The sequence below is a fragment of the Lepidochelys kempii genome, chromosome 1, assembly GCF_965140285.1.
Source record: "Lepidochelys kempii isolate rLepKem1 chromosome 1, rLepKem1.hap1, whole genome shotgun sequence".
Taxonomy (NCBI): domain Eukaryota; kingdom Metazoa; phylum Chordata; order Testudines; family Cheloniidae; genus Lepidochelys; species Lepidochelys kempii.
Window position 1 is genome coordinate 24,808,220 of NC_136380.1, and position 26,818 is coordinate 24,835,037.

The window sequence follows — 26,818 nt, forward strand, 5'->3', positions numbered from 1 at the left end:
CTCATGAGCACAAATGTATGTCTGTTAAAGGTTGTACTTTGTGTGCCAATCACAGCATACTGTGTCATTGGGCAGTAAAATCACTACTCAAACCAGTGGCAATTACAATGCTATAGATATTGTACATTCTTAATTTTTCAGGGAAGCATAGTAAGTGGCAGAGACATACAGAACATTTAATTGTGACTGACTTTTAAAAATATTTGAAGACAAATGTTTTTGAAAGTGATTTACTATTATTCTTAATTATTTATAGTCACTAGTATATCATTTTATATACCACAGTAGAATTTTCCTTTACATTTACTCATTATCTACATTCTAAAAGTAAGAAAGCCCTTGTTTGAATATGAATAATCACATTTCTTTTCAGCATTTTGCAAGGTTCACCTAATATATACAGTCACCTTTCAAGCCTATTCTGTTTCTAAATGCGTACAGCATACAACCCTTTTGGTGTGCGTAGTCAGCATAAATGGTGATCCAAAATAGGGATAGGTCATTACAAGCAGCTCTGGAGCCATCCTTCTAACTGATCTTAACATAGTGAAATGACCACCTTCTTAGTATCTCTCTGTTTGGGCCAGAACACCAGTCTGAGCAGAACTACAACCATTTGTAAGAACTGTAAACAACTAACCTATAAAATTCCAAAGCCTGTTATTTCTATGCATAAGAAGTGCTCTTCTAAGATCTTCTCTGTATTTATCTATTTGTCTTGCCATCTGATGTACCTATTAACTCATCAGTCTCTTCAGTCCAACAGACCTCTAAGATTTGCTCAGCCTTTTGGTTGTAATGGATGTGATATTGATTCTTAAAGACTATGCGCTGACGTAAAACACCGGTAGACAAAAAAATGCCTCAAGTAATTGGGTCTTGAGAAAGAATTATACACGTGTTCAAGAACTTGTCTACACCTCTGATTAATCAAAACAGGAACTGTGTCTTTGCAAATTGGCATTGGTACTAAAAATGCCCTGTGTTCTGACAGAATACGGTGTAGCCGACTCTAACGACAAACTTCTTACTTAGTGGGGATATGGAAAACAAGTGCCTGCCATCAAACAACAAGGCCCAGTTTTCAGCAAGGATCAGCTATCTTCTCCTGCTGCATCATTCTGGCTTGTGTTCTTCACAGCATGGCCTTGTCTTCTTTCCTCGACTAAACAGTTCCATATCAGGTAAAAATCCTTTTACTTCCCTTAGGATTTTCATCTCAGTAAGGTACATAGAATTTGAATCTCTCTCGGGCTCATCACTGGCATTGCATTGCTGGTGAATATGCATACTGACAGCACCTGATCCAACAGCTTGAAGTCCATGTCTCAGAGTCTGTCCACTGGTTCATGGACTTGTCCTCCAACCACTCAAAATCTGCTACCTGGACTATATGAATGGCTAAAATATTGCTTATAATAGACTCTGTCCTACAGCAGGTTGGTATAATGCCAGAATTCAATGACAAATACTTGACTTGAATGGGCTGGTTTCCCAATGGCTGGAAACTCAGGGCACTCTCCAGAGTCTTCTAAATAACAAATAATAGCAACAATTTACTCTTATATGACAGTGGAGTCTCTTAAAAGAGTTGCTTTGTCTCAGCAGATGTGGAAAAGAGGACTGATTTCTTCATTGTGATGCACTGGTTTTGCTGAGGGTACTGCAGCAAAGACAAACACATTTAAAGAGTCTCTAGTTGTAATGCTGTAAATCTCCAGAGTGAAATACAAACAACTAATCACACTCATGAATAATACTCTCAAAATACTACACAATTAATTTGCATCAGTAGAATCTTGCTAATTCACACCAATTATTGGGAGTCCCATAGTGAATTACTGAATTTTGTGAATTCACAAATAGTGAACAAATATAATAAAAGATCAGGATAAAACATCACAAAATATACTTTATTAATTTCTTTGAGAACTGCAATTTAATTTTAATCCTTTAAGAAATACTGCATAATGAACTTTTCATTCCACCAGGAACTCAGAAGGGATGTTAAACAGCAGCTAATAAAACTAGACATTTTAAAACTTAGAAAGTCTGGGTAACTTGCATCCAAGAGCTGTGAAAGAGCTGGCTGGGAGCTCTCTCAACCAGTAATGTTTATTTTCAAGAAGTCTTGGAACTCTGGGGAAGTTCCAGATGATGGGAAGAAACTAATGTTGTGCCAATACTTACAAGGGGTAAATGGGATGACCAGAATAACTGTAGTCCTGTTACCCTAACATTAACCCCAGGCAAAGGTATGATAAGATCAAGTGACTGGAAGATGACGCTAGACAAATTCAGACTGGAAATAAGGTGCACATTGTTAACAGTGAAAATAATTAACCATTAGAACAACTTTCTAAGGGCTATGGTTGAGTCTCTATCACTGGCAATTTTTAAATCAAGATTGGATGTTTTTTCTAATGATATGCTCCAGTTCAAAGAGGGATTAATTTGGGGAAGTGCTATCACCTGTGTTGTACACGAGCTCAGACTAGATGATCACAGTGGTCCCTTTGGGACTTAGTAGGCATGAATCTACAAATCTAAGCAATGTGCTAATGAAGTTTTAGTAATACCAGATATCACTACCACACTTTGTTATTAAAGTTTAATGCTAATGGACTCTGCAAGTTTTCTGTGGAAGCAGAAATTAATTGGAATTCTTCTCTGTTCACAGGCTCTATCTTGCTGTTCAGATCTGGATGGGTGAAGAGTTTCAAGTGCTGAAGAATTGAAACACATGGTCAGTTGACCATCTACTTAGTCAGCTGCTGTTGAGTGACTACTATGTATCACTCTATGTACATACTCCTGCTATGTAACGATCTCTACAACTGACTTTACAGTATGGCTCATGCTTTTTTTAAAATGGATCCTCACTTTCCATAACAATCAGTGTCACCAAGAGTAAGTGGCCAATCTTGATCTGCTTGTCACTTTTGTGTACATTTGATGCTCCCAATTGACCCTGTCTCTTGTGTGACTGCTGATGGCATTTCCACCCAAGTGGGCTCCTACATCATCACAGAGGGTGTGGCCAGTTAGGACAGCAACAGCTGCCTGAAAAGGTTGCAGAAATCATAAGATGATTACCCTTACCTCCCACCATTTTTTAAAAAAGTGGATCTGGGTGTGGGGGGACTAAGTGGGGGCAACTGGGAAGGAGCATTTGAGACCTCCCCAGCTCTGGGGACAGGAAGAGCTAAAAAATCACCCTTCAAAAGGAAAATGAATGAGCAAGTGATGGCCCAGGCCTGAGCTAAGGAGGAGGTCTTGGATGGATGCACACCTATCCTGGTATTTGTGAGCATAAGCTGGGCATAAGGAAACGTGCCTGTGTGCTTTTGGGAATGCACATTTTAAGGGATAGGCCAATACAGACACAAATGTACTGCTGAATAAACTTTCAGACCTAAGAAGTTAGATAGAACCATTGGAACATTACTTCCAATCTCTGTGCAATAGTAGATATATTCCAAACCTTTTGCTTCTGGTCCCAGCTAGGAATGCTACAAGAGCAGATTTTGTGGAAACATTATGTGGTTTCATCCAGGCTTGGGCATGGAAGTCCATGAAAAATGAGGATGAGACACTTCACCCAAATATTTTAGAATCTTAAAAAGATGTTTGGTTGATATTTTGTGCTAAAAATTGCAGAGGCTTTGCGAGTGAATAGGGTATTCATTTTTTCCCCAACCAATTTGCCTATCTCTCGACCCCTAGATACTATGGTGACTAAGCACTCTGGAAATGCAGAAATAAGATGAGATGAAAGGTAAGTAGGCTGTGCGTCTTTGATTCTGGCTATGATGTGTAGTACATAATACTTTGTGGATTTGCTTCAATTAATGTTGTGCATTGATTTGATACATGATCTTTTCTTTTAATTGAGGAGAGAATGTATTTGGGTGGATTTTGCAAAATCAGAAGAGCTTGCATTAAATTCACAACGTGAATTTCATTTAATTGGGTAATGAATATTTCTGTAAGGCGCACTCTCTACATATTTCAGCATTTGAAAGCTCATTTCAGCGTATAGCCATAGTATTTCTGAGTTTTTGAATTGAACAGCACCGTATGCAAAAAGTCATTTAGGATTCTAACAGATGTACTACTTTATTTAGGCAAGAGCAGTCTCTTTATCTGTCATTTTGCAGCTGACGTGAAAGCTTTGAATGGAGCCATGGCATTATCTGTTTGACAATAATTTGATGGAACACTACATTGTGGTATAAATTAGTGTCAAGAAGCAAAATGTTAATGATAGGGGCCCTTCCATGCACTGGTGACTTAAATAGCATGTTTCCTTAAAAACTCAACAATGACTCACTCCCCATTTTAATAAAACCCCTCTATGCTATTTAAATATGTTGTGTAGTTCTGGTGCATATTTTCTTTGATTGCAAGTACTTTAGTGTTGACTTGAATAGGTTCCAAATAAATAGTTGAGCATAGTACTGATTTATTCTCTGAAATATGTTACTTTATACACCATATTATTATTGAGAAGTGTTTGACCATTAAATAAAATGGTGTTCATATAGTATAGTGGGCAGAATTAAAGTTGAGAAAGCTTTTCTGTTCCACCTTGGAGATGACATCAGATCCAGTAAACTCAGGAGTGGAATCTTAAATTTACCCTATGAATTTAATGTTACTATTTAAAATGCAAACCCAAAAAGTATAAAAAAGGCCTGACCCACAGAAAGTTTTTGATGGATTAATGGACTTTTTTAATTCATGGTCAGATTCTCAGTTGCTGTAAATTGGCATAGCTCTGTTGAGCTCAATGAAGTTATTCTAGTTGGGATCACCTGAGGGTCTGTTTTCATTTATTTTAGGAGTCATTTATCCATGCTCCTCACAAATAAAGGAACTATTTCCCCCTAGAATTCAGATTAAATGGACTTGCTGTTAATTTCTACCCTACCAAACAGATAGGTCAATCTGATAGTTTGGGGGCATATGCTTCTTGTATATATGTACATTGCATTCTGAGTGCTGTACAGAGCCAAGCTCACTACCAGCAAAATAGTAACAATAAAAAAGAACAAATTACTGGTTTATTGGGTTTTTTTTTAGAACTCAATGCTCAGGGCACATGTGTATCAACCGTTAAAAACACAACAGTAATTTCAGGTCAGTGTCCAACAAACTTTTCCACCTGGATCTCCCCTAAAACTAAGAGCTTCCACCAAACCAAACCAACTGCCACTCCCTGCTACTTAGAAAAATCCTGGGTGAGCAAATAGGCCTTGCAGCCTGACCTGAAGTTGAACACATTTGGACTCTAATGATCCAAAGCAGGAAGAATATTCCACAGCTGAGGCTCTTTCATGGAGAACATTTGCTTCCAACCCCTTACAGACAAACCATGGAGCTGTTAGCTTGAGCACTTCGGATGATCTCAACTGCCCAGGTATTGCATGGAGAGAACCTCTATCTGAAGTACCCATGTTTCAACTCATTTAAAACTCACATCTTAAATTGCAAATGAACTGGAAATGAACTGGAAGCGAGTGTTGATCACAGTGTGCCCGTGTAACATATTTCTTTCTTTAAGCCTATACTGACAGGCACAGCCTGCATTAGTGGAAATTTCAGAGTGGTCTTAAGTGGTCACCTCGCAGAGTACACTGTAATAACTGAGGTGACAAAAGCCTCTGGCAAAGGCTGTACCTCCTTCCAACCGGTACAAGTGTGTACTTGACCCTGATTACTACCTGTGCATGAAGAAGCATATGGAAGCAAACTCCCACTGATTTCAACAGGCTTTGGCGCTGCGTATGTGAAGGCATCCAATTCATAAGCCCTAAAATGCATGCCCTGGCTCCCATTTATTTCAATGTGGAATGGAATTTGTCCCTCTGTAATTTCAATGCAATACAAACATAGCTAAGTAATGAAAAGGTATGTTTTCTGCACCTGTACATAGCCAGGTCTTTTCCCACATAGCAGCATTTAGCTAGCTGAAATCAGTCCCATTGCAACCATGCCACAAGTGGTAGGGACCAAAAGAAGTAAGTGAACCTTCCCTATTTTATCTCCAAGCTAGACTGTATCTCCTCCTAAAGATGGGCTTCTGCTTCTGCTGTTCACCTACAAATTCTTGTGCCCTGAATATGCATCTTTTCTTGATGACCATTAAGGGCAAATGCTTCATTGGGAAGTACTACTTGGTCAGTGACAGGACAAAGTACGGTTGCAAGAGTGTAACCTGTTGACAGCAGGAATTGAGGAGATTGAGAGGATGGAAAAAGAGAAGGATCTCAGGAAAAAGGAGAGAAGGTAGATGAGGGCAAAAGAGTAAAGATTGGAAGAGAGTATAAGAGAAAGGAAAATAAGAGAATGGTAGAGAAGAGGTAGAATAGTCACATGAAATAAATCCCTGGAGGCTCAAGAGTTGCCATTAACGACCGAATTTATATTGATAGCTTCACCTCTGATTATGTAGCTTTAGCAGCACTTCTGTTGTCTTACGGTTGTGACTAGATATAAATACAGTATGTTAGTGGCTATGACTTTCACCAGAGTGAAAGAGATTTCGAATGAACATGTTCAGGAAAAGGCAATCATTTATATTTCTTGGGGGGGGTTACGATCTTATTTCCCTCTCTTTAACACATATGCAGTTGACTCAGCTGATGCTTTCAACCTAGTAATTATGCTTGCTTATATTTGGTTTGCTACTCTAAATGGTCTTCACCCATAGGTAGCCTTTTGCCTGAAACAGACCTACCATGAAACTGAGATAACACAGGTTTCAGAGGAACAGCCGTGTTAGTCTGTATTCGCAAAAAGAAAAGGAGTACTTGTGGCACCTTAGAGACTAACCAATTTATTTGAGCATGAGCTTTCGTGAGCTACAGCTCACTTCATCAGATGTTTACCGTGGAAACTGCAGCAGACTTTATATACACACAGAAATCATGAAACAATACCTCCTCCCACCCCACTGTCCTGCTGGTAATAGCTTATCTAAAGTGATCAACAGGTGGGCCATTTCCAGCACAAATCCAGGTTTTCTCACCCTCCACCCCCCCACACAAATTCACTCTCCAGGAGCCCATATCTGCCCATCCTAGGTGAAATACATCTCAGTGCAGAGGTGAAGTAAATTAAATTGGCTCCTATTTCTCCTTCCACTAGTATTATTCCACACTCAGAAGACCATAATTGCTCCAAACACTCCCATATTCGCAAAATTTACCTTAGAGTTTCACCAGACGATCCCCTTCTTTTCCATAGGTTGACCAGGCTACTTGAGCGGCTTGCAGCTGAAGATGACTTTCCATCCCCTACATGCATGCGGACCACGGTCGACGTGGTGAACGCGCTGCGTACATTCCTTTCTGGCTTAGCGAGGATGATGTACACCTTTGGCACAAACATGCACCCAAGGGCCACAGTGGCACTCAGGCTTACAGAAAAACACATGGTGATTATCTTGTAGTTGCTACCAAAATATATGGGCACAAAGGCCAGCCAAATGATACAGGTGGTATACATTGTAAAGGCAATATACTTTGCTTCATTGAAATTAGCCGGGACATTTCTGGTCTTAAATGCATAAAAGGTGCAACTTAAAATTAATAATCCATTGTATCCAAGGGGAGTTACGACACCCAAGTTGGTGGTGTTACAAATCAAGTAGACCTCTCGGATACTTGGATAATCATGCATTATATCTGGTGGCTCCATTATGAAAAGGGCAACAATTATGCCTAACTGTATACATATTAATATAAATGCAATAACCAACTGGGCACAGGCACTCATGAACCTAGGTTTCTTTGTACAGATTTTCTTCTTGCTGCCAGCTAGAATTCTTGCAATGCGATTGGTTTTAGTTACTAGGGCAGAGTAACTCATAGCTGGGGACAGACCGATGCCAATTCTTTGAAGGTAACAATAAATCCGTTGGGGCTTTGCAATGAGACAGAAAGTACACAAGTAACCCAAGCAGATGCCAGCGAGAATAATGTAGCAGAGTTCTCGGCTGGATGACTTGACAACTGGGGTATCGCGGTACATGATGAATACAGCGGTAACAAACAGGGTGGCCAGTAAACCCAGACAGGAAAAAACAACCGCTGCTATTGGTTCAGGATCGCCCCATCTGAGGTACTGGACTGGGATGAGATCACAACCTGTTGTAAAAGAAAAAGTGGCAAATGGAAATATACAGAGTCAGATTTGTATAACTGCAGTTTCTTCTTGCTAATTTTATCTAATTTCAGTCTTTCCATAACTTTTCAGAGGCGTATGTGTATAGAATGGCAACGGACTAATTGTTTAGATGACATTGCTAGGATGGCACGTGAGACATTTTTCAGTGTTATCTTATTTTAGTAACGTAGAGCATCTTATTTTGAGCCCGTGGGGACATCTTCTAAAAAAGGCCAGTACAAGCAGACATTTGGAGCACGAATTGCAAAAGCATTTAGCACTGGCCTACTTCAACTGACTTCAGAGAGTTAGGCCAACCTGAGAGCTTTTGAGCAGGCCACCTATAGTCATGCTGTGTATTTTGGCATTTTATGTGTAATTATAATAATTTATCAGCCATTTTCACAGTCGTATTACATGAAATTGAATGTAGTTACTCTGTAGTAATATACACCTCAGTGAGGCACCACATCTTCAGTACGACCAGGTATGCTATATTCTGTGTACTATATTGTTGCCTCCGTCTATGGGAACAGAGATGTCAGGGATCTTGCTTTGTCTCTCAGGGGGCATGGAAGGACAGCACTGTTACCCCCTTTTCCGCTCCTCTTCTTGGGTGTTCTATGGGCTCAGAATACACGGCTGGGGTGTAGTGGGGGGCCTGATAGCAATCACTCTCTACGTCATTGTATCCTCCCTTCGGGGTGAAAGTAACTTAAAGGACTTACCAGTATGCCAGAGTCCTGAGCGGGGGCGTGGCCTCAACTGAAAGAGGCGTGGCCTCAACCGGAAGCGGCAGGGCCTTTAAATCAAGATTTAAAGGCCCTGGGGCTCCGGCTGAGAGCCACAGGGCCTTTAGATCACCCCCGGAGCTCCCAGCTGCACAGGCAGCTGGGAGCCGCAGGGAGATTTAAAGGGCCCAGGGCTCCAGCTGCTGCTACCGCAGTGAAGCTGTGGGCCCTTTAAATCACCACCGGAGCTCTGTCACCACTACCCCGGGGCTCCAGCAGTGGGGCTTGGGCAGCGATTTAAAGGGCCCAGGGCTCCAGCCACTGCAGGGAGCCCTGAGTCCTTTAAAGCGCCAGCCTGAGGAAGCTGGTCCGGTCCAGCACAGCGTACCAGCTCTTGCCAGTACGCCGTACCAGACCGTACTGGCTTACTTTCACCTCTGCCTCCCTTCATCCTCATGAGACATTTTGCAAGTAAGGCCTTGTCTTTGCAAGACAAATGGCACTGAGTTGACTAGATGGGTTTAGAAACCAGTTGAGTTAAATCAGTGCAAAGCCTTCTCATGGACACTTGCATTTTGGTTTAGTGTTTATATGAATTTAGTTTCAGCCAGTAAGGAATCAAATTAAGCTCAAAATAATTCACTCTTATACCAAATTAAGGCCATTTACACTTAGGTATTGCACCGATTTAATAAAACCAGCTCTAAACTGCTATAGACAAATTTTCTCATGGAACAGAATATCAGGGTTGGAAGGGACCTCAGGAGGTCATCTAGTCCAATCCCCTTCTCAAAGCAGGACTAATCCCCAATTTTTGCCCTAGATGGCCCCCTCAAGGATTGAACTCATAACCCTGGGTTTAGCAGGCCAACACTCAAACCACTGAACTATCTCTCTCCCCCAAGAAGGAGACAAGGCCTATGTTAGTGCTGTCTCTATTGTCAGCCTTGATTTGGCTGGTTTCATCCTCTGCAATGTGGAACTTCTTCTGGGGTGATGAACTGTTCCCAGGGGAGCAGCCAGGTGTGGAGCCCTTGGCAATCCAGCTCCATTAGAGCTTTGTTGTGATAAGGGCTGATTGGCATTGCACAGGGGTCTCTGAATAGATGCACCTGCCTCTGAGAATCCCAAGGGATCTTGTTTATCTTGTGGCCAAATCCCCAGTCAGTCCCACAAGGGGAACTGCAGCCCCCTTAAGGGAAGATTAGCTGGGGAAGTCTGAGGTTTCCTTCACAGAACCAGTGGTACCAACTCTCACAAACCTCACAACATGTGGTATTTTTCTTTAAGCCTCAGTTGCTGGACTCCACAGATTATGTGGGAACCTGAGCTTTCACTTAAAAAAAAGTACGTTTATAACCCTCATGGTTACAGAGAAAAGCTTGAACACGTGAAATGAATTAATCCTAAAGACTCACAAACCAGAAGGAAAATGAAAAGAACCCCAACATTTACTTATTTATTAAAACCACAGCATGATTTTTAAGCCAATCTCTTGATTTTCTGTAGATTGATTTGGGATTTTTGAAGGCTTGAGCTTTGCAATAGCACCTGTGTCGTGTAGGAGCAGCCCACATACTAGATGGCTTTCAGGCCTTTTACACCTGCTCCGTGCCTACATAGTTCAAACACTGATTATTTTGTAAATCATCATTTTTCAGACCACACTGTTTGATTAGCTATTAATAACATATACTTCTGTCAATTTATCACTAATACCAATGCTAATAATATTTAATCAAAATAAAGACATGCAATTTTTGTTCTGTTACTTCCATAATAATGATGGCTTACAGTTCAAAATGCACTTAGCTACCACGGTGAAAGGTGCTTAAGGAAAACACAGACTTGACAGAGAGGCACTAATGGATGCCTGTAATCTCGCATTAACACGTCATTCCATTTTCCCATAGCTATAACTTTAACAATCAATGCCACAGTGAATTAAATATTTCCTAAGCAGGAAACTAACTACTGGTCTCATCAGCCCCCATGTTGCTGACCTATGACTCTCCAGGCTGGAAGAGATGACTCAGTACATTTTCTCAGCTAATAGGGGAGGATATGGAAACACTTTGTATATGGCTGGACCCAGGAAGTGACACCTCTCTCTTTGCAGGGTGAGGAGGAGCAGGCCAGGCCGGAGCGGCTGCACGGTGAGCTGAGAGCTGTTTATATTTTACACAATCTATGTGTTTATTTACCTACGTTCTTTTAGGATTTGATCCAAAGACCATTGAAGTTAATGGAAAAACTCCCATTGACTTCAATGTGTTTTGGATCAGGCTCATACTCCTCCCTACACTGAATGTCCCTTATATAGGTGACATCTCTCACTGAGTTTTCAAGGGCTCTGATCTTATTATGGAAGGTTCCTTTCTGGGAATGTCAACATAGCAAAACCATTGCCTAAGGAAGGTTGTTTCAGTGCTTGAGAATGTGACATGGCACCTGGATAGGGCACTTGTCTCTGTGCCAATCTGAGGTCCCCCCGGCTTTCAAACACCATTTGTTCTAAACAGAAGTGCCAAGTGTTTACAGATTGAGAATGAGATGGACAAAATAAATAAATAAATAAGAAGGGAGGTACATATCTGCAGGAAAAAAAGAACTCTGCAGAGAAAATTGTTTTTATTACTAAGAAAGAACTTTTGTCAGTAATTAAATCTACTGTCCATTTGCACCATTATTTGTATGGGAGAAAATCTGTGCTTATCTCAGATCACGAGTCTTTACAATGGCCCTTTACAGTTGGAGAATCATGAAGGGGCATTTAGCCAAGCAGCTGCAGGAACCCAGGACCTGATCCAAAGCCCACTGACATCAATTAAGAGTCTTTCCATTGATGTCAATTCAATGGGCTTTGGATCAGGCCCTATAAGCATATGATTCCAAGGTCACACACATGATAGATGGATGCTTTGTCCAAATGCCCTTGTTGAATGATGTGTAAAATAGAGGATGTGACCATTTGTAGTCACTACCTGCCCCCATGGCATTTTTGATAAGAGTAGAGTGTTAACTCTGTCCAAATTCTAACTCAGTTAACTGCATTCTGCCTACAGAAACATACACCTGCCATGTTTCAATCCAGAGACTGATAAATGTCAGTGGTGAGGAAAGTGATCCCTACATAGTGTTTGTATATTAGTTAATGGGGCACTTTGTTCTCTTTTGGGGTGACACATAGTATACACACTGATAACATAATATTGGGCCAGATCCCCAGTAGGCATAAACTGGCATTAGGCCAATGAAATCAATGGAGTTATGCCAATTTATACCAGTCACGGATCTTGCCTACTATTTTGTAGTCTTTTTTTTTTTTTAAAGACACTGGTGGCTCCAATATAAAAACCCACTGTGTGAGTGGGGATGGGAGTGGGAACTGAAAGAAAAAGGAAGATTTTTAAATGGCAGAATCACCAATTCATCTACCTTTGTCTCTCTGCCTCTATGTGAATCTTCTGAGTTTCTGCATTGCTCCCATTCTGCCTTATTCTTAGCTGGATCTCTGCATTGGACAATGCATTTTTCCTTTTCTCTGAATATTTTACTCTCTGCAATATTTTGGCCCATTGGCCCACACAGCCCCCAGTTAGGCTCCTGTAATGTAGGTTCTCTGTGTGTGTCTGTGAAGAGCCTTGGATATAACGAAGCACTTTAATTGCTGGTGTTATGGGAAACTTGCCATTTTAAGCAAATGAAATTTTAAGTCCTTTGAGTCCAGTTCACTCAACTGAAGTAAGAGCTAGCAGGTAACTTGCTGCTGGCATCTCTTTAATGTTTCTATCCATCCATCTCATTGTTTGCACTAGAAAGTCTGGATACCTCTGGAAGCAGATGGAAATAAGGAGGAGGAGCCAGCCACTGTGGGCTGCTGCTACTTAACAAGGAGGAGGAGAGGAAACAGGAGCCACTGAAACTGTGAGCAGGAGTCAGGACTTCCTGAAAGGAAAGAACCCAGGAGACATCTATGGGACCAAAGTCCTCTAACAGCAAAGGAACATTAAGGAAGTTCGGGAATAGGAAGCTCAGCCGCTGGGAAACATGTATTTTTTAAAAGCTTTAACCCTTCCTAAAATATTGATGATGGTGGCAGGAGTCTATATTTCAAAATCCTAACTATTATCTTCTTGAATACAATTAAACCATAATTTAGATACCTTTTTCATAATTGTCTTCTCATCATTCTTTATTGTGTTGGAACCCTCTCTAAACAAGTTACAGCAAATTTACTAACATCATGTTTGAAATTACAGAAGAAGTGTATGTTTTAAATATATTATTTTTCACAGAGAAAAATATATTCCCCATAGTTTTGTTCCTATTTGATTAGGTCAGTTGTAAAAAATATATCAGGCCTGCCCTTCAGTGGGTACAGCTCCACTGGGTTTAATGGACAATACCTACTCTCCTGGAGACTCTTTGGGCCTGACTTCCAGGAATGCTGATCACCCACAATTCATATTTTCAGCGATGGGATCGGATGGTGCTCCCACTTCTGAAAATCAAGCTAAAGACATCTCACGTTGGGCACTCATGAACTGGGGAACCCAGGCTAAGTAGCAAATTTGGACTTCACAGTGGCTTGTCAATTGGGAGTAAGGGCTTGTCTACATGGGGACACTCAGGAAAATAAATCAAGATTAACCAAGTGTTTTAAGATGCATTAAACCCCTGTGCAGACACTTTCATTCAGAATTAAAGTGGACTTAATTCAGTTTAGTTTAATTCATTTTGGAATTTATTCACTTTGAGTCATTTTGGATTAACTTTCCTGGGTGACCCCATGTAGACAAGCCCTAAATGTAAGAATTTGGATTAGAATTTAGAAGGTTCTATTTCTGAGCCTTGTGCTCATATCACTAAAAAATGCCTCTTTGTCTCTTTCCTTTATTTTCAGGGGCTATTAATGTTTTTCCTAGGCTGTTTCCTGACCACATCACTTATGTTATTAAAGGCAGAATTCATTTCAAGAAAAGTAACCCCTTTTATATTAAGTCTAATTAGTCTCTTTCCATTGTTTCTGTATCACACACTCAAACATGAGTGTCGCTGAAAATACAATTATCCACAATATGTCAAAAAAAATCAATGGGGTGCATGGCAAAGGTGCTAGGCAGAATGATCTGTTTCACCATGGAAATACCATAAGGATGTGGGTCATTTAGCCTTTGATATCAGTGCAGCTAAGAAGACAGAGGAACACATTTACTGGCATACTGGTGTTACACAATTTGGCCCTTAGTTACTAAATGCAGACTGATATGATTTTCGTATTGTAGCAGTCTTAGCATGAAAAGCTTTTCATGGCAATAATGAAGTTATCACCATTTCTTAGTGTAACAAAGACATTTGGATTTTTATGAATCACTCTCATTAACATTAATAAAAGTTACCTGTGTGACTCCCATTCACTTTAATGAGAATATGCATCTTATTTATCCTGAAGAAGATTAGGGGGCTGATTCTAATTTCACTGACATTGGCCTAAATCAGGAGTCATTCCACTGAAGTCAATGAAGTTACACCAGTGTAAAACTGGCGGGAGAGCTGATTTGTGATATGTAATCACACTAATGCTTTCTTAAGATAGCACCTGCATGTATATTCCACCATTTCCCAATATATTATAAGACTAAAGGACCTCAATGACCTATACGTCCAGCTTCCATTTTACCAAAGGATCACTTAATTAATGTTTGCTGGGACCACTTTGGTATTTTATATTCACAATGCTGCCTGTAGACTTCTGGAGCAGAAAACATTAGAAAATGATCTTTTTCTGGCAACCGGCCTTTATACACAGCACAAAGAAACAAGGACCCGTTTTAGGATGACTCCTAACTTTTCAACAGAGGTGACTCATGGACATGCACTTATCATCAGTTCCAGCCTATTTCACGCCTTTCAAGGTTTATTACTCTTTTTTAGATTCCCTTAATAAAATTCCCACAAAGAGATGAAAACTCAGGCTATTTATTCTCCTTCATTTTATTTGGAGGATGCTAAACTATATCCAATGATTTATTCCTCAATTAAGTTTAAAGGCTGAATGTTGTTTATGAAATGATGATCAGTAAGGTTATCGTATGCACACATTTGCAGGTAATTGTTTCTGAGGATGGCACTTTGAAGGAAAGGATTACATAAAGTAAAAGAAGGAAAAGGGAAAAAAGATTTTGAACACTATGACAGATTTAGTGGCCAAGATTAAACTAATGTCAATACTGAAAAATGCATTATACATAAAGGAGCCCAATTCTGCTCCACCAGACGTATGCCTGGACACACCTTCCACCTACTTGCACCTCATTGGCAGGGCGAAACATCTGGAAAGCTTGCTTGATTGGTTGGCTGGGGAATCCTCAGCCATAAGGGCATTCGCAGGTGGTATAGATACAACAGCCCTCTTGCCTGCCCCCTAGGGTGCACTGGGGACAATCTCAGGTTGGTGGAAAGGCTTTTATCAGCTGGGGCAGTTTAGCACTGTCTGGAGGGTGCACTATGTTGTGCGGAGAGCAAACTGGCCCCAGGCTCGCCCTAGGGTTGGATGATGGGTGGTACAAAGGTGGAATAAAGCTGCATGAGTATATCTGAAGCTAGAAATTTAGCTGCCTACAAGCCAAGGGGATGAGCACCTCAGAAATAAATTGATATGTTGACAGACAAGAATTTCCCCTCTATTGCTCTTTGACTTGTAAGGGAAAAAGATGTTCGCACCAACACACTGCAACATTTATATACACTAAGTTGTGTGCACAGTACTCTGATATGCAGGATCTTCTATCCCATAAAAATGTCTCTCAGTCTCTGAGATATGAAAACTACAAATTACAGGCAAGCTCACATGTTGACGGGAAACAGCTACATTTTGTGAAAAATATAGATGACTTTATTTGGAGCACCCTCTCTACAGTGTTACAAATTACATTCATTTGTGATCTTCTGTATCACTGAACAATTTCTTCAGCAGTGAGAAAAGGGTAGTATTCACCCTTGGGATCTGATCATGATCATGTTGTTTATTTTATTTATTTCTCTGGATTCCTTTGAAACCCTAGAGGCCCTATCGTGCTAGGCAATGTATGAATACATAGACCTACTCTGATGACGTTATAATCTAAATGAATAAGATAAACTAAGGGTTTATCTGCATTGTCCCACAGTTTGGACTGGGGGGGGTGTCTATAGCAGTGCGTGCCAATGTGCTGCTCTGAACTCCCCCAGTGTGGATGCTGCAGGCGCCCTCTTCAAATAGGATTACATTATCGCAAACTAGGAATCTTTTAGTTTGCACCTGCTGGGTCCACACGGGGGAGTTACAGCAGAGCATTTTGGTGCATACTGTTATTCACACCCCATAGTCTGAATTGTAGGGCAGTGTGGACGTAGACTAAGGGCGAGAGAAAGGAAATGTTGTTAACCTCATTTTACAGATGGAAAACTCAGGCACAGAGATTTAAGAGCCTTTCCCAAAGCTCACTGAAGTCAGTAGAAAAACCGTCATTGACTTTAATGACTTTTGGATCAATTCCAGTGAAAATCACTTCGCAAAGCCAGGAATTAAACCCAGATCTTCTGAGTTCAAGGCCAACACCTTCACTACAATCTCTCCTCACTAAATACAAACTATCTTGAACAACTAAGACACAGCAGCTCTCCTCAACTGGAAAGGGGAGAAAAAAACCCTCTCCATCCAATGATCCCACACACAATATAACTGCTCTACGCCTTGATTCATCCCTTCACTCATTCTTTCTTCCCGCAAAGCCTGGCAAAAGCATAATTTATGCAAATCTAATTTTGCAAAGAAAGAAGAAAACAATAAGTTATGATGAAAGCAATAAATGTTCTATACCGTGGAGTGTTTGGAGTCATAAAAGCAATTGTGTAAAATTGCACTCTTCCTGTACCTGATCCTTGTGTGTCTGAGTTACAGCTGTTCAAATTACAGACAAAAGCAAGTTTTTAATGTCATTATAGTGGCAGAGTCAATATGAGACATGAGTAGATCCTGTTCTGCCGTGCGCATTATCACCAGAACTGTCAGCTAATTCCTGACTGCAGTGTCTTTATTTTTACTCATGATGCCATAAGAAGCATAAAGGAGAGCTACAGTTGTGACATAGTTCTTGTGTATGTGTGTGCATGCATGATTTTAGCAGCTAGGGTCTGATCCTACCAGGTGCTTTGCATATCATCTCCCAGTTATTTCGGTAGGAGTTGAGGGTGCTCAGCACCTGGCAGGAGCAGGCAATCAGCATCTCAAAGCATCCATAGAGACTTGCCAATGTAACTCAACCCTGGTCTGTGCTTTTCATAAGCTGTCATACAAACTGTGCCAGAAACCAAGACTGAGCAGTGATTGCTTCCTGGGAACTGGTCACTTTCTGTTGATCTTCTCAGTGAGAGAGCAAGAGAGAGAGAGAGAGAGAGAGAGAGCAACTGTACATAGAACAAAGGAAGGAGTCATCTTGTTCAGTACTTACAAAACTAGATCAGGTTTGATCCTGGGCTCTCACTGACAGAATGCTTTGTATGGAATACAGCATGGAATTGTCAAGCTCTTTCTATGGAAAGTGCACTGCAAATGCCTGTTAACTGGTTTTCTGGGGTTGGGCTCTTCCTGTTTTTTATCCACACTATTAACTCCAAGCCCAGTTTTCATGAAGTATCCTGGGCTCCTACTCACCTGCCCCCAGACAAAGAGGAATGAATGCAACACCCTTTGCAGCCTTTCACTGCTACTGCAAATGGTAATCAAATGGGCTGCCTAAGGGTGAAGCAGAATTTCCCAGTCTCTGCCTCTCCAGGGTTAGAATGCAGTCTCCATATGCAAACCTAGTCCCTGACAGCTAGGGGCTCAGAACAGGGCCGTAATCTGGCTACATCTGTCCAATATGACCATCAGACCACAAGACTGGGCCACAGTTGTAATAATGTCCTTGCTTTATTTTGCCACATCAAATGAAAACATTTCTTGTAACTGTGATGAAAAAAGAATTCTATTTCTGATATTCAGTCTTTGTCTACAAACAGCCGTCCAAACAAAGAAAGAAAAAAGAAAATGAAAACATTTCAATGAACTGTGAAATATCTTCCCTCCTAATCTCATCTGAAACCAGCTAAGACAATCAAATAGCCAGCACATGCAGAATACATTAGGAAGAAGAACCAAATGTTGCTGATATTAATAGTATCTACCCCCTGTTTCTGCCCCCAAAGTAGCTGCTGCTAAAACTTTGTTGCTATCATTCTTGTACAGTGTCACAAGTCACACAAAGTGTGACTTATTCCCCCACCCCCACCCCCCAAAAAAGGTTTGAAATCAGCCATTAAGGAAAAGGAAACAAAAAAAGAGGAGTCAGCTGGAACAGGCTATCTCCAAGATACACCAAGGCAGCACTGGAATTTCAAACAACACGAATATGAAACTTTATTTCTTTTCCACTCTTCCTTTTTGGACACAGAAGGCTGTGCCCTCAAAAACAATGTGATCATCTGGGGAATCAGTGGGATATTGTTTCTGATTCAAATTCCACTGCAGTTCCTGGAAGGACTCCCATTCATTTTACTGGGGTTTGGATCCGGCCTGTTAAGAGAATCCCCTTGTTTCTGTCTGAAAATGTTTGGATTCTCTCCTTCCGCCACTGTAGAGTTAATGCAGACAATACCCTTGGGTGGGTCATTAAATGAGGGACCTCTGGATCTAAACCCATGAGCTATTATTGCTTGAGCTGAAAGACTCAGCTGTGTTAGCTTAAAGGCTGTAATAGTCTCATAAACCTTTATATGGGGGAAGAGAGCCACCCTGAATAACCATGGATGCTATTCATATAACATTTAATGAAGAGTCCTACTGCAAATTTGAAAAGTATCCATCTCTATCTTTCCTGTGGAACTGCTTACTTAGCTCTTCCTTTTCTTCAGGAAGGCCTACATTTTCCAAACGTGACTAGTGATTTTGGGTGCTTCCATTGTTAGATGCCCAGTTTGAGACATTTTAAAAGGGCCTGACTTTCAGAGGGTGAGTACCCAAAGCTTTCTGAAAGTCAGTCTCTTTTAAGATATCTCAAGCTCCCTTCTTGAGTCACCCACTAGTGCCTCTAAATGAGCACAGGAGATGCTCCACACAGTCTTCTCAACCTCCTCCAGCTGCACTAGGGCTGGGCAAGAGAAGGTGGGGCAAAGCTTCTGATGTAGAGTGGAAGCCCTGTAGTCACAGCACCCAGACTTCTTTCTCCCCTACCAGTGCCTTCCTGCCTGGCCCCAATGGAATGGAGCCCAGAGCTTTCTTTCCCCACACACCAGCCAAAGGGCACCTGTTTCCCTAACCCTACACACCAACTGCGGAGACCTCCAGCAATCAGAGGACACCTGCCAATTAAGAAGCCAGGGCTGCCCATCATCCAACCCAGACCACTACCAGCATAGTCCCATTATCACCCAAACAACCACCCTACTATCAGAGACTTCAGGGCATCCTGCTAGCCACTATTATTACCACAGGAAAAACCACCACCACCACAGCTGCCATGCAAAGGAGCCCCCAAGAGGAGGTACTGGGGAGGAAGGGGTGCAGGCGTTCGTGAGACATCAGGCGGGGAGGAGATGGAAAGATAGATGGATTTGGGAGTGGGAAGAATATGGAACTGATGGGTTTTGGGAAGGGAAAGCAAGAATTGTCTAAGGGGATGAGAAGTATTTTACCCAGGGAATGTTGCATATATGGCTGAAAAGTTTTGAGGGATCCCCTAGTTAAAATTTTGGCCACATATAACTGTTTTCCTGGCCTCTGGTGTTTACTCTTAGATGGTGTCAGAGATACTTTCCAGTGACTGCTCTTATCAACAGAAATTCTTCCCCCTCCCGCCAATACATCTGGGCTTTAAACTTTTCCTTCAAGTCTTAATCCTCATTTTCTATTTCTGACAATAGTTTTCCACCATTTGTTCTGCCTTCCTTCTTAAAACACATTTGTGTTCTGATGTCCTACAAACATATGAGTAAAGAGATACACCAAGCTCAATTTCTCCCCACTGGCAACCTCCCAGCTCCTCCCCATTACATTTAATCAAGTCTGTGGCATAAAACCAATCCTGGCCATTGAGCAGAGGAAAGATGGAGCCACATTTTGTCGAATGAGCCAGGGGAGATTTTATCAGTGCTCCAATACCTGGCAAATAATGAGATGCTACAGGTGTGGCAAACAGTGAGATGCCATCCTTTTCAGGTGTGGAGTTGATATATTTCCAGGAAGGCACAGCATCAAGCCTCTCATCTGAAGGAGATAGTGGAAGAAAGACTTTTTCCAATCAGCTTTTTATGAATGAAGCTTTGTGAAGCTGTCATTATTACCTGTGACACAGCTTTATCTTGCAGTGAGGAGGCAAAGGTTGCTGCAATAGCAAACATAAGGGCATTTCAAGGAGACTAGTGTGTGCTTTGTAAAACTGAAGGAAATTTTCTGCCAGAATACAAAATATTCTCTCTCTCTCTCTCCTCCCCCACCCAAAAGGTTATGTTAAAAACAAGGCTAGACTGAAATGCATTTTCTTTACAAGCTAGAAATGCTGGCGACCTTAGATATGATTATAAAACATTATTGCTCCATCCACCCTACAGATCCCCCAGAAAAGCATTTTTCAGAAGCTGGTTTTTAATACAGCGCTAAAGAACAGGGGTCAGATCACACTGTTTGTCACAGAAACCCACAGGTGCTTTTATACGTACATCTGTCAGTTTCAGCAACAGTGAGGACATTAAATGGAATTAATCAAGCAGAAGAATGATCTATAATAATGCAGCAGTGCGTGTATTGATATGAAGCAGTAAGCATGAAAATGGTAAAAAAAAGCTACTTTCTTTAAAATTGTGTATATGGTAAATAGATACCTCAGTGGTGCACACATTAGAATACTATAGCTTTCCTACACAGCAAGAGAAATATTTAGTCTAACAACATCAATATCACCTCTATATCCTAAATGCCAAATTCTGGCTGGCTCTTCAGTGCGTACGCACACACACTCTCTCTCTCTCTCCATTATCATCTCATTCTCCCTTCTCCACACCCCATCCATTTGTTTTGTCCATCTTGTCATGAACCAAGATTCCACACTCTTTGGGGTAGGGACTGCCTTTTGCTTCCTGTTTGTACACAGCCCAGCTAATGAGAACCCAATCCATGGCTGACATTTGTAGGTGTTAAGGTAATAAAAATAGTTGAATACTAGTGCTATCATTAGGCAGCTAAGAGAAAACCCGGGCAGTACCAGTGTTGAGGCCACACACCGATGGTCTCAAAATCTGCTAACAGATATTCTGCAGACTTCCTTGCACGGAAACACAGAGGCACATTATTCAGAGCCGGGAGGACAACATTCCAGTGTTTTAGCTTAGACTGCCTGGTGTTCCCAAGGCTATTACAAATTTTGATGCTTCTTAGATTAGTTGTGTTTTTGGGAGGAGTAATCTGCACAGGAAGTTGTCCAGAGGGTCTCTCAACTGGCTAGAATTTGGATGGAAAACAAAATCTAAACACCCCTAATATTTAGTTTTGTAGTGCATATATGACCCCAACTCATGTATAAAGTGTATGAACATTTCCATCGACTTTTGCTGGGTTTTAAACACAACAATAAGTCAGTTACCTGTAAGGTCATAGGTGGGCCAGGAGCCCAGCTGGCACGCCTTGCATGTGTATTCATCAGAGACAAACTCGTTCTCTTTACAAGGTGTACAGGTCCAGCAGCAGCTGACTTCTCCTTTACGGATCACCTGAGATGAATATTTAACAGTGCAATTAGATTTGTTTTTTTAATCGATCTTCTTTAATGCTGCTGAGGTTCCTTATTTGATTTTCAAAGTCCCTTTTTTACTCACTGTTTCTAATAGAGATGAGCCCGTTCTTTTGAGGAAGCCCCTTTTGCTAATATTATTCTTACCATTATAAATCCTTCTGATTAGAACTGGATGATCATTTACACAGCATGAACTGTGACTCATGGGCATCGGGAGAAACAATCACTGAGGATAGTTTGCAACCATCTTATAGGCTGAAATAGGGTCAGATAAATCGTTTGTCAAGCAAACAAAGTTGTAAAGATCTAAATCTCTTCAGTGATCATTTACACACAGAAAAGGGGGAATAATATTGTTCACTGTAGATACAGCATTTCATCCAGTTCTAATCCAAATGTAGCATGAAAAAGTGGGAAACCAGCTTTGCTTCCCTAAGGATTGGGCTGGGATAGGGCTCAGTTTTCATCAGTTTGTGATAGTCTGAGAAAATTCAGGTTTTATGTCCCTTTTCCAAACCAATTCAGATCAGCTACGTTTTAAATTAACATTTAATAAGGAGAATGTAATGTGTGTCCATTTTAACATTCAGCACTGATTTTCACCTCTTTCCATTCAACATGTTACATCCTACTGCACCGTGGCAATTCAAATGTGAGTTTCCCCAAATCCCCATGTATCTTCTCTTGGGCACTGAACACATCTGTGACCCCTGGTGATCTGCCAAGGGCGACGAGAAGGCCTTTCCTCTTTGCGATGAAGTATTCTCTGTGTCGGTGTTTATCACATTCTATCAATTTTTAAACAAATGCTACCAACTACAACATTCGGCTGACTTGTCTCGCCTTTGTAGGGATCAGTTCAGAACGTGGTTTCACAAGCAAACGTCACGGATTGGGATTTTAATCAAATGCAAAGGAGCACAGTCAACCAAAGTCCTGAAAGGCTGTTGTATAGCGCAGAAACCTGGGAAATAAATCTCCTTCAATGGCTTTGAGCGAGCTTGCAAAGAGAGGTGATTGTTTACATTAGATTCTTAAAGGGCAAAATCACCTGAAGAACTAAGTAAATGAGAAAACAGATGGGAATATTTCCAAAAAATTTCCTTTGATTGTGAAGGGTTGGGAATACCCACAACTCCCACAGGAGTGAGTAAGAAACTCTTCACAAACCTCAGGATCAAACCCCCTGTTGGATGTGTTTGTTAAATGGACTTTTCAGCTGCTTCACTGTCCATTTCTTTTTAGAGTAGCAGCCGTGTTAGTCTGTATTGGCAAAAAGAAAAGGAGGACTTGTGGCACCTTAGAGACTAACCAATTTATTTGAGCATAAGCTTTCGTGAGCTACAGCTCACTTCATTGGATGCATTCAGTGGAAAATACAGTCAGGAGTTTTATATACACATAGAACATGAAAAAATGGGTGTTATCATACACACTGTAAGGAGAGTGATCACTTAAGATGAGCTATTACCAGCAGAAGAGCGGGGAAGGGGAGAGAAAACTTTTTGTAGTGATAATCTAGGTGGGCCATTTCCAGCAGTTAACAGGAACGTCCGAGGAGCAGTGGGGGGTGGGGGAAATAAACATGGGGAAATAGTTTTACTTTGTGAAATGACACATCCACTTCCAGTCTCTATTCAAGCCTAAGTTAATTGTATCCAGTTTGCAAATTAATTCCAATTCAGCAGTCTCTCGTTGTTTTTGAAGTCTTTTTGTTCTAATATTGCGACCTTTAGGTCTGAAATCGAGTGACCAGAGAGACTGAAGTGTTCTCCGACTGGTTTATGAATGTTATAATTCTTGATGTCTGATTTGTGTCCATTTATTCTTTTATGTAGAGAATGTCCAGTTTGACCAATGTACATGGCAGAGGAGCATTGCTGGCACATGATGGCATATATCACATTGGTAGATGTGCAGGTGAACGAGCCTCTGATAGTGTGGCTGATGTGATTAGGCCCTATGATGGTGTCCCCTGAATAGATATGTGGACACAGTTGGCAACGGGCTTTGTTGCAAGGATAGGTTCCTGGGTTAGTGGTTCTGTTGTATGGTGTGTGGTTGCTGGTGAGTATTTGCTTCAGGTTGGGGGGCTGTCTGTAAGCAAGGACTGGCCTGTCTCCCAAGATTTGTGAGAGTGATGGGTCGTCCTTCAGGATAGGTTGTAGATCCTTGATGATGCATTGGAGAGGTTTTAGTTGGGGGCTGAAGGTGACAGCTAGTGGCGTTCTGTTATTATCTTTTTTGGGCCTGTCCTGTAGTAGGTGACTTCTGGGTACTCTTCTGGCTCTGTCAACTTGTTTCTTCACTTCAGCAGGTGGGTATTGTAGTTGTAAGAATGCTTGATAGAGATCTTGTAGGTGTTTGTCTCTGTCTGAGGGGTTGGAGCAAATGCGGTTGTATCGCAGAGCTTGGCTGTAGATGATGGATCGTGTGGTGTGGTCTGGGTGAAAGCTGGAGGCATGTAGGTAGGAATAGCGGTCAGTAGGTTTCCGGTATAGGGTGGTGTTTATGTGACCATCGCTTATTAGCACCGTAGTGTCCAGGAAGTGGATCTCTTGTGTGGACTGGTCCAGGTTGAGGTTGATGGTGGGATGGAAATTGTTGAAATCATGGTGGAATTCCTCAAGGGCTTCTTTTCCATGGGTCCAGATGATGAAGATGTCATCCATGTAGCGCAAGTAGAGTAGGGGCATTAGGGGATGAGAGCTGAGGAAGCATTGTTCTAAGTCAGCCATAAAAATGTTGGCATACTGTGGGGCCATGCGGGTACCCAGAGCAGTGCCGCTGATTTGAAGGCATACATTGTCCCCAAATGTGAAATAGTTAAGAGTGAGGACAAAGTCACAAAGTTCAGCCACCAGGTTTGCTGTGACATTATCAGGGATAGTGCTCCTGACGGCTTGTAGTCCATCTTTGTGTGGAATGTTGGTGTAGAGGGCTTCTACATCCATAGTGGCCAGGATGGTGTTTTCTGGAAGATCACCAATGGATTGTAGTTTCCTCAGGAAGTCAGTGGTGTCTCGAAGATAGCTGGGAGTGCTGGTTGCGTAAGACCTGAGGAGGGAGTCTACATAGCCAGACAATCCTGCTGTCAGGGTGCCAATGCCTGAGATGATGGGGCGTCCAGGATTTCCAGGTTTATGGATCTTGGGTAGCAGATAGAATGCCCCAGGTCGGAGTTCCAGGGGTGTGTCTGTGCGGATTTGTTCTTGTGCTTTTTCAGGGAGTTTCTTGAGCAAATGCTGTAGTTTCTTTTGGTAACCCTCAGTGGGATCAGAGGGTAATGGCTTGTAGAAAGTGGTGTTGGAAAGCTGCCTAGCAGCCTCTTGTTCATATTCCGACCTATTCATGATGAAGATAGCACCTCCTTTGTCAGCCTTTTTCATTATGATGTCAGAGTTGTTTCTGAGGCTGTGGATGGCATTGTGTTCTGCATGGCTGAGGTTATGGGGCAAGTGATGCTGCTTTTCCACAATTTCAGCCTGTGCACATCGGCGGAAGCACTCTATGTAGAAGTCCAGTCTGTTGTTTCGATCTTCAGGAGGAGTCCACCCAGAATCCTTCTTTTTGTAGTGTTGGTAGGAAGGTCTCTGTGGATTAGGATGTTGTTCAGAGGTGTGTTGGAAATACTCCTTAAGTCGGAGACGTCGAAAATAGGATTCTAGGTCACCACAGAACTGTATCATGTTCGTGGGGGTGGAGGGGCAGAAGGAGAGGCCCCGAGATAGGACAGATTCTTCTGCTGGGCTAAGAGTATAGTTGGATAGATTGACAATATTGCTGGGTGGGTTAAGGGAACCATTGCTGTGGCCTCTTGTGGCATGTAGTAGTTTAGATAGTTTAGTGTCCTTTTTCTTTTGTAGAGAAGTAAAGTGTGTGTTGTAAATGGCTTGTCTAGTTTTTGTAAAGTCCAGCCACGAGGAAGTTTGTGTGGAAAGTTGGTTTTTAACATCCAACTGCTGTCAGTTGCAGTTGATTGCACTGTAACCCCTCCCGCAATTTATCCAGCCCTATTTAAATAAATCTCCTTTTTTCAACTGCAGTTACTTCCCCCAGGCCACTCTCCTGCTGGTCGTTCTTGTGATTATTCGAAGAGTTTTGATGTCTCCAGAATATTTCATGTGTTCTGGGTTGTACTGTATTTGGTTTGCATAAGGCCACACAGGAAGGGACATGCTGGATGCTGCTGTATAATGGGACACTGTTGCTTTGTGTGCATCTAGATTCCCTGGGTGAAATCCTGACTCCACTGAAGTCAATGGTAAAACTTCTGTTGACTTCGTTCAATGGAGCCAGGCCTCATCCCCTGTTTTAGTACATGGGCTTTTGTCCATGAAAGAAAATTTGGGATTTATACTCAACAATCAAATGTAAGAAGAAAGAGGATTACAGATATGGGTCCTGATGCAGAACATTTAACTTTAAACACGTTCTTAAGTGCTTTCCTGAATTAGGATCCACAGTGAAGAGTAGAGTCTGGCACTAACCAAATCCTGGATCCAAACATGCCTGAAATTTCAGAAGGTTTAGACCTAGCTCCAAAACTTGTGTCCTGGGCCTATCTCTAGTACAGTGACGCTGTTTGCCACACATATTGCTTGTTTTGAAGCTAGATCACTAAGTTTAACCCCCATGAACACTTATTGTTATTGCAGACTATGGCCTGATTCGGATCACACATTGCTATCTCTTTTTGCTTCGGTGAGTTACTCCTGATTCGCATCACTTTCACTGAGAGCAGAATCATGTCCACATTCCTGTGCTCTTTTCAAACAGATGTCAAATTGTGCCATTGCATCTTCTCATTCAGGGGGCGTCCCTTTGCCCCCTTAATTATAGACTAACACAACTTGCAGACTGCAGACCGCTAATGAAAAAAGGAATTAAAGCAAAACAAACTTGTGATTTTAGCAAATCCAGCAAGTTACTTACCTTTTCATGAGATTCTCCTTTAAACATATTATTAATAATAAATGAAAGATTTTTCCTGTGTTTACTGTATTATTGTTAATAGAAGAAATTAAGGGCTCTTAAGAGCTAAGGCTAGAAATTTCAAAATTGCGTAACTAAAAGTTATATTCCTAAATCCAGATTTTAGCACCT

At 41.5% G+C, this 26,818-nt stretch overlaps 1 protein-coding gene across 4 annotated transcripts in view; it reads right to left on the minus strand.

Moving 5' to 3' along the window:
* The window catches only part of GRM5 (glutamate metabotropic receptor 5), a 322,105-nt gene that overhangs the window by 26,631 nt on the left and 268,656 nt on the right, over positions 1 to 26,818 (minus strand). For 3 of the 4 annotated variants that reach the window (XM_073336744.2, XM_073336740.2, XM_073336753.2), the window contains exons 7-8: positions 21,563 to 21,689; positions 7,214 to 8,153 (exon numbers count right to left, since the gene is read on the minus strand). In XM_073336744.2, coding sequence (XP_073192845.1) covers positions 7,214 to 8,153; positions 21,563 to 21,689 — 1,067 coding nt within the window. Of the gene's footprint in view, positions 1 to 261; positions 1,664 to 7,213; positions 8,154 to 21,562; positions 21,690 to 26,818 lie in introns of those variants that run through there. The other variant, XM_073336761.2, reaches the window with a different exon arrangement.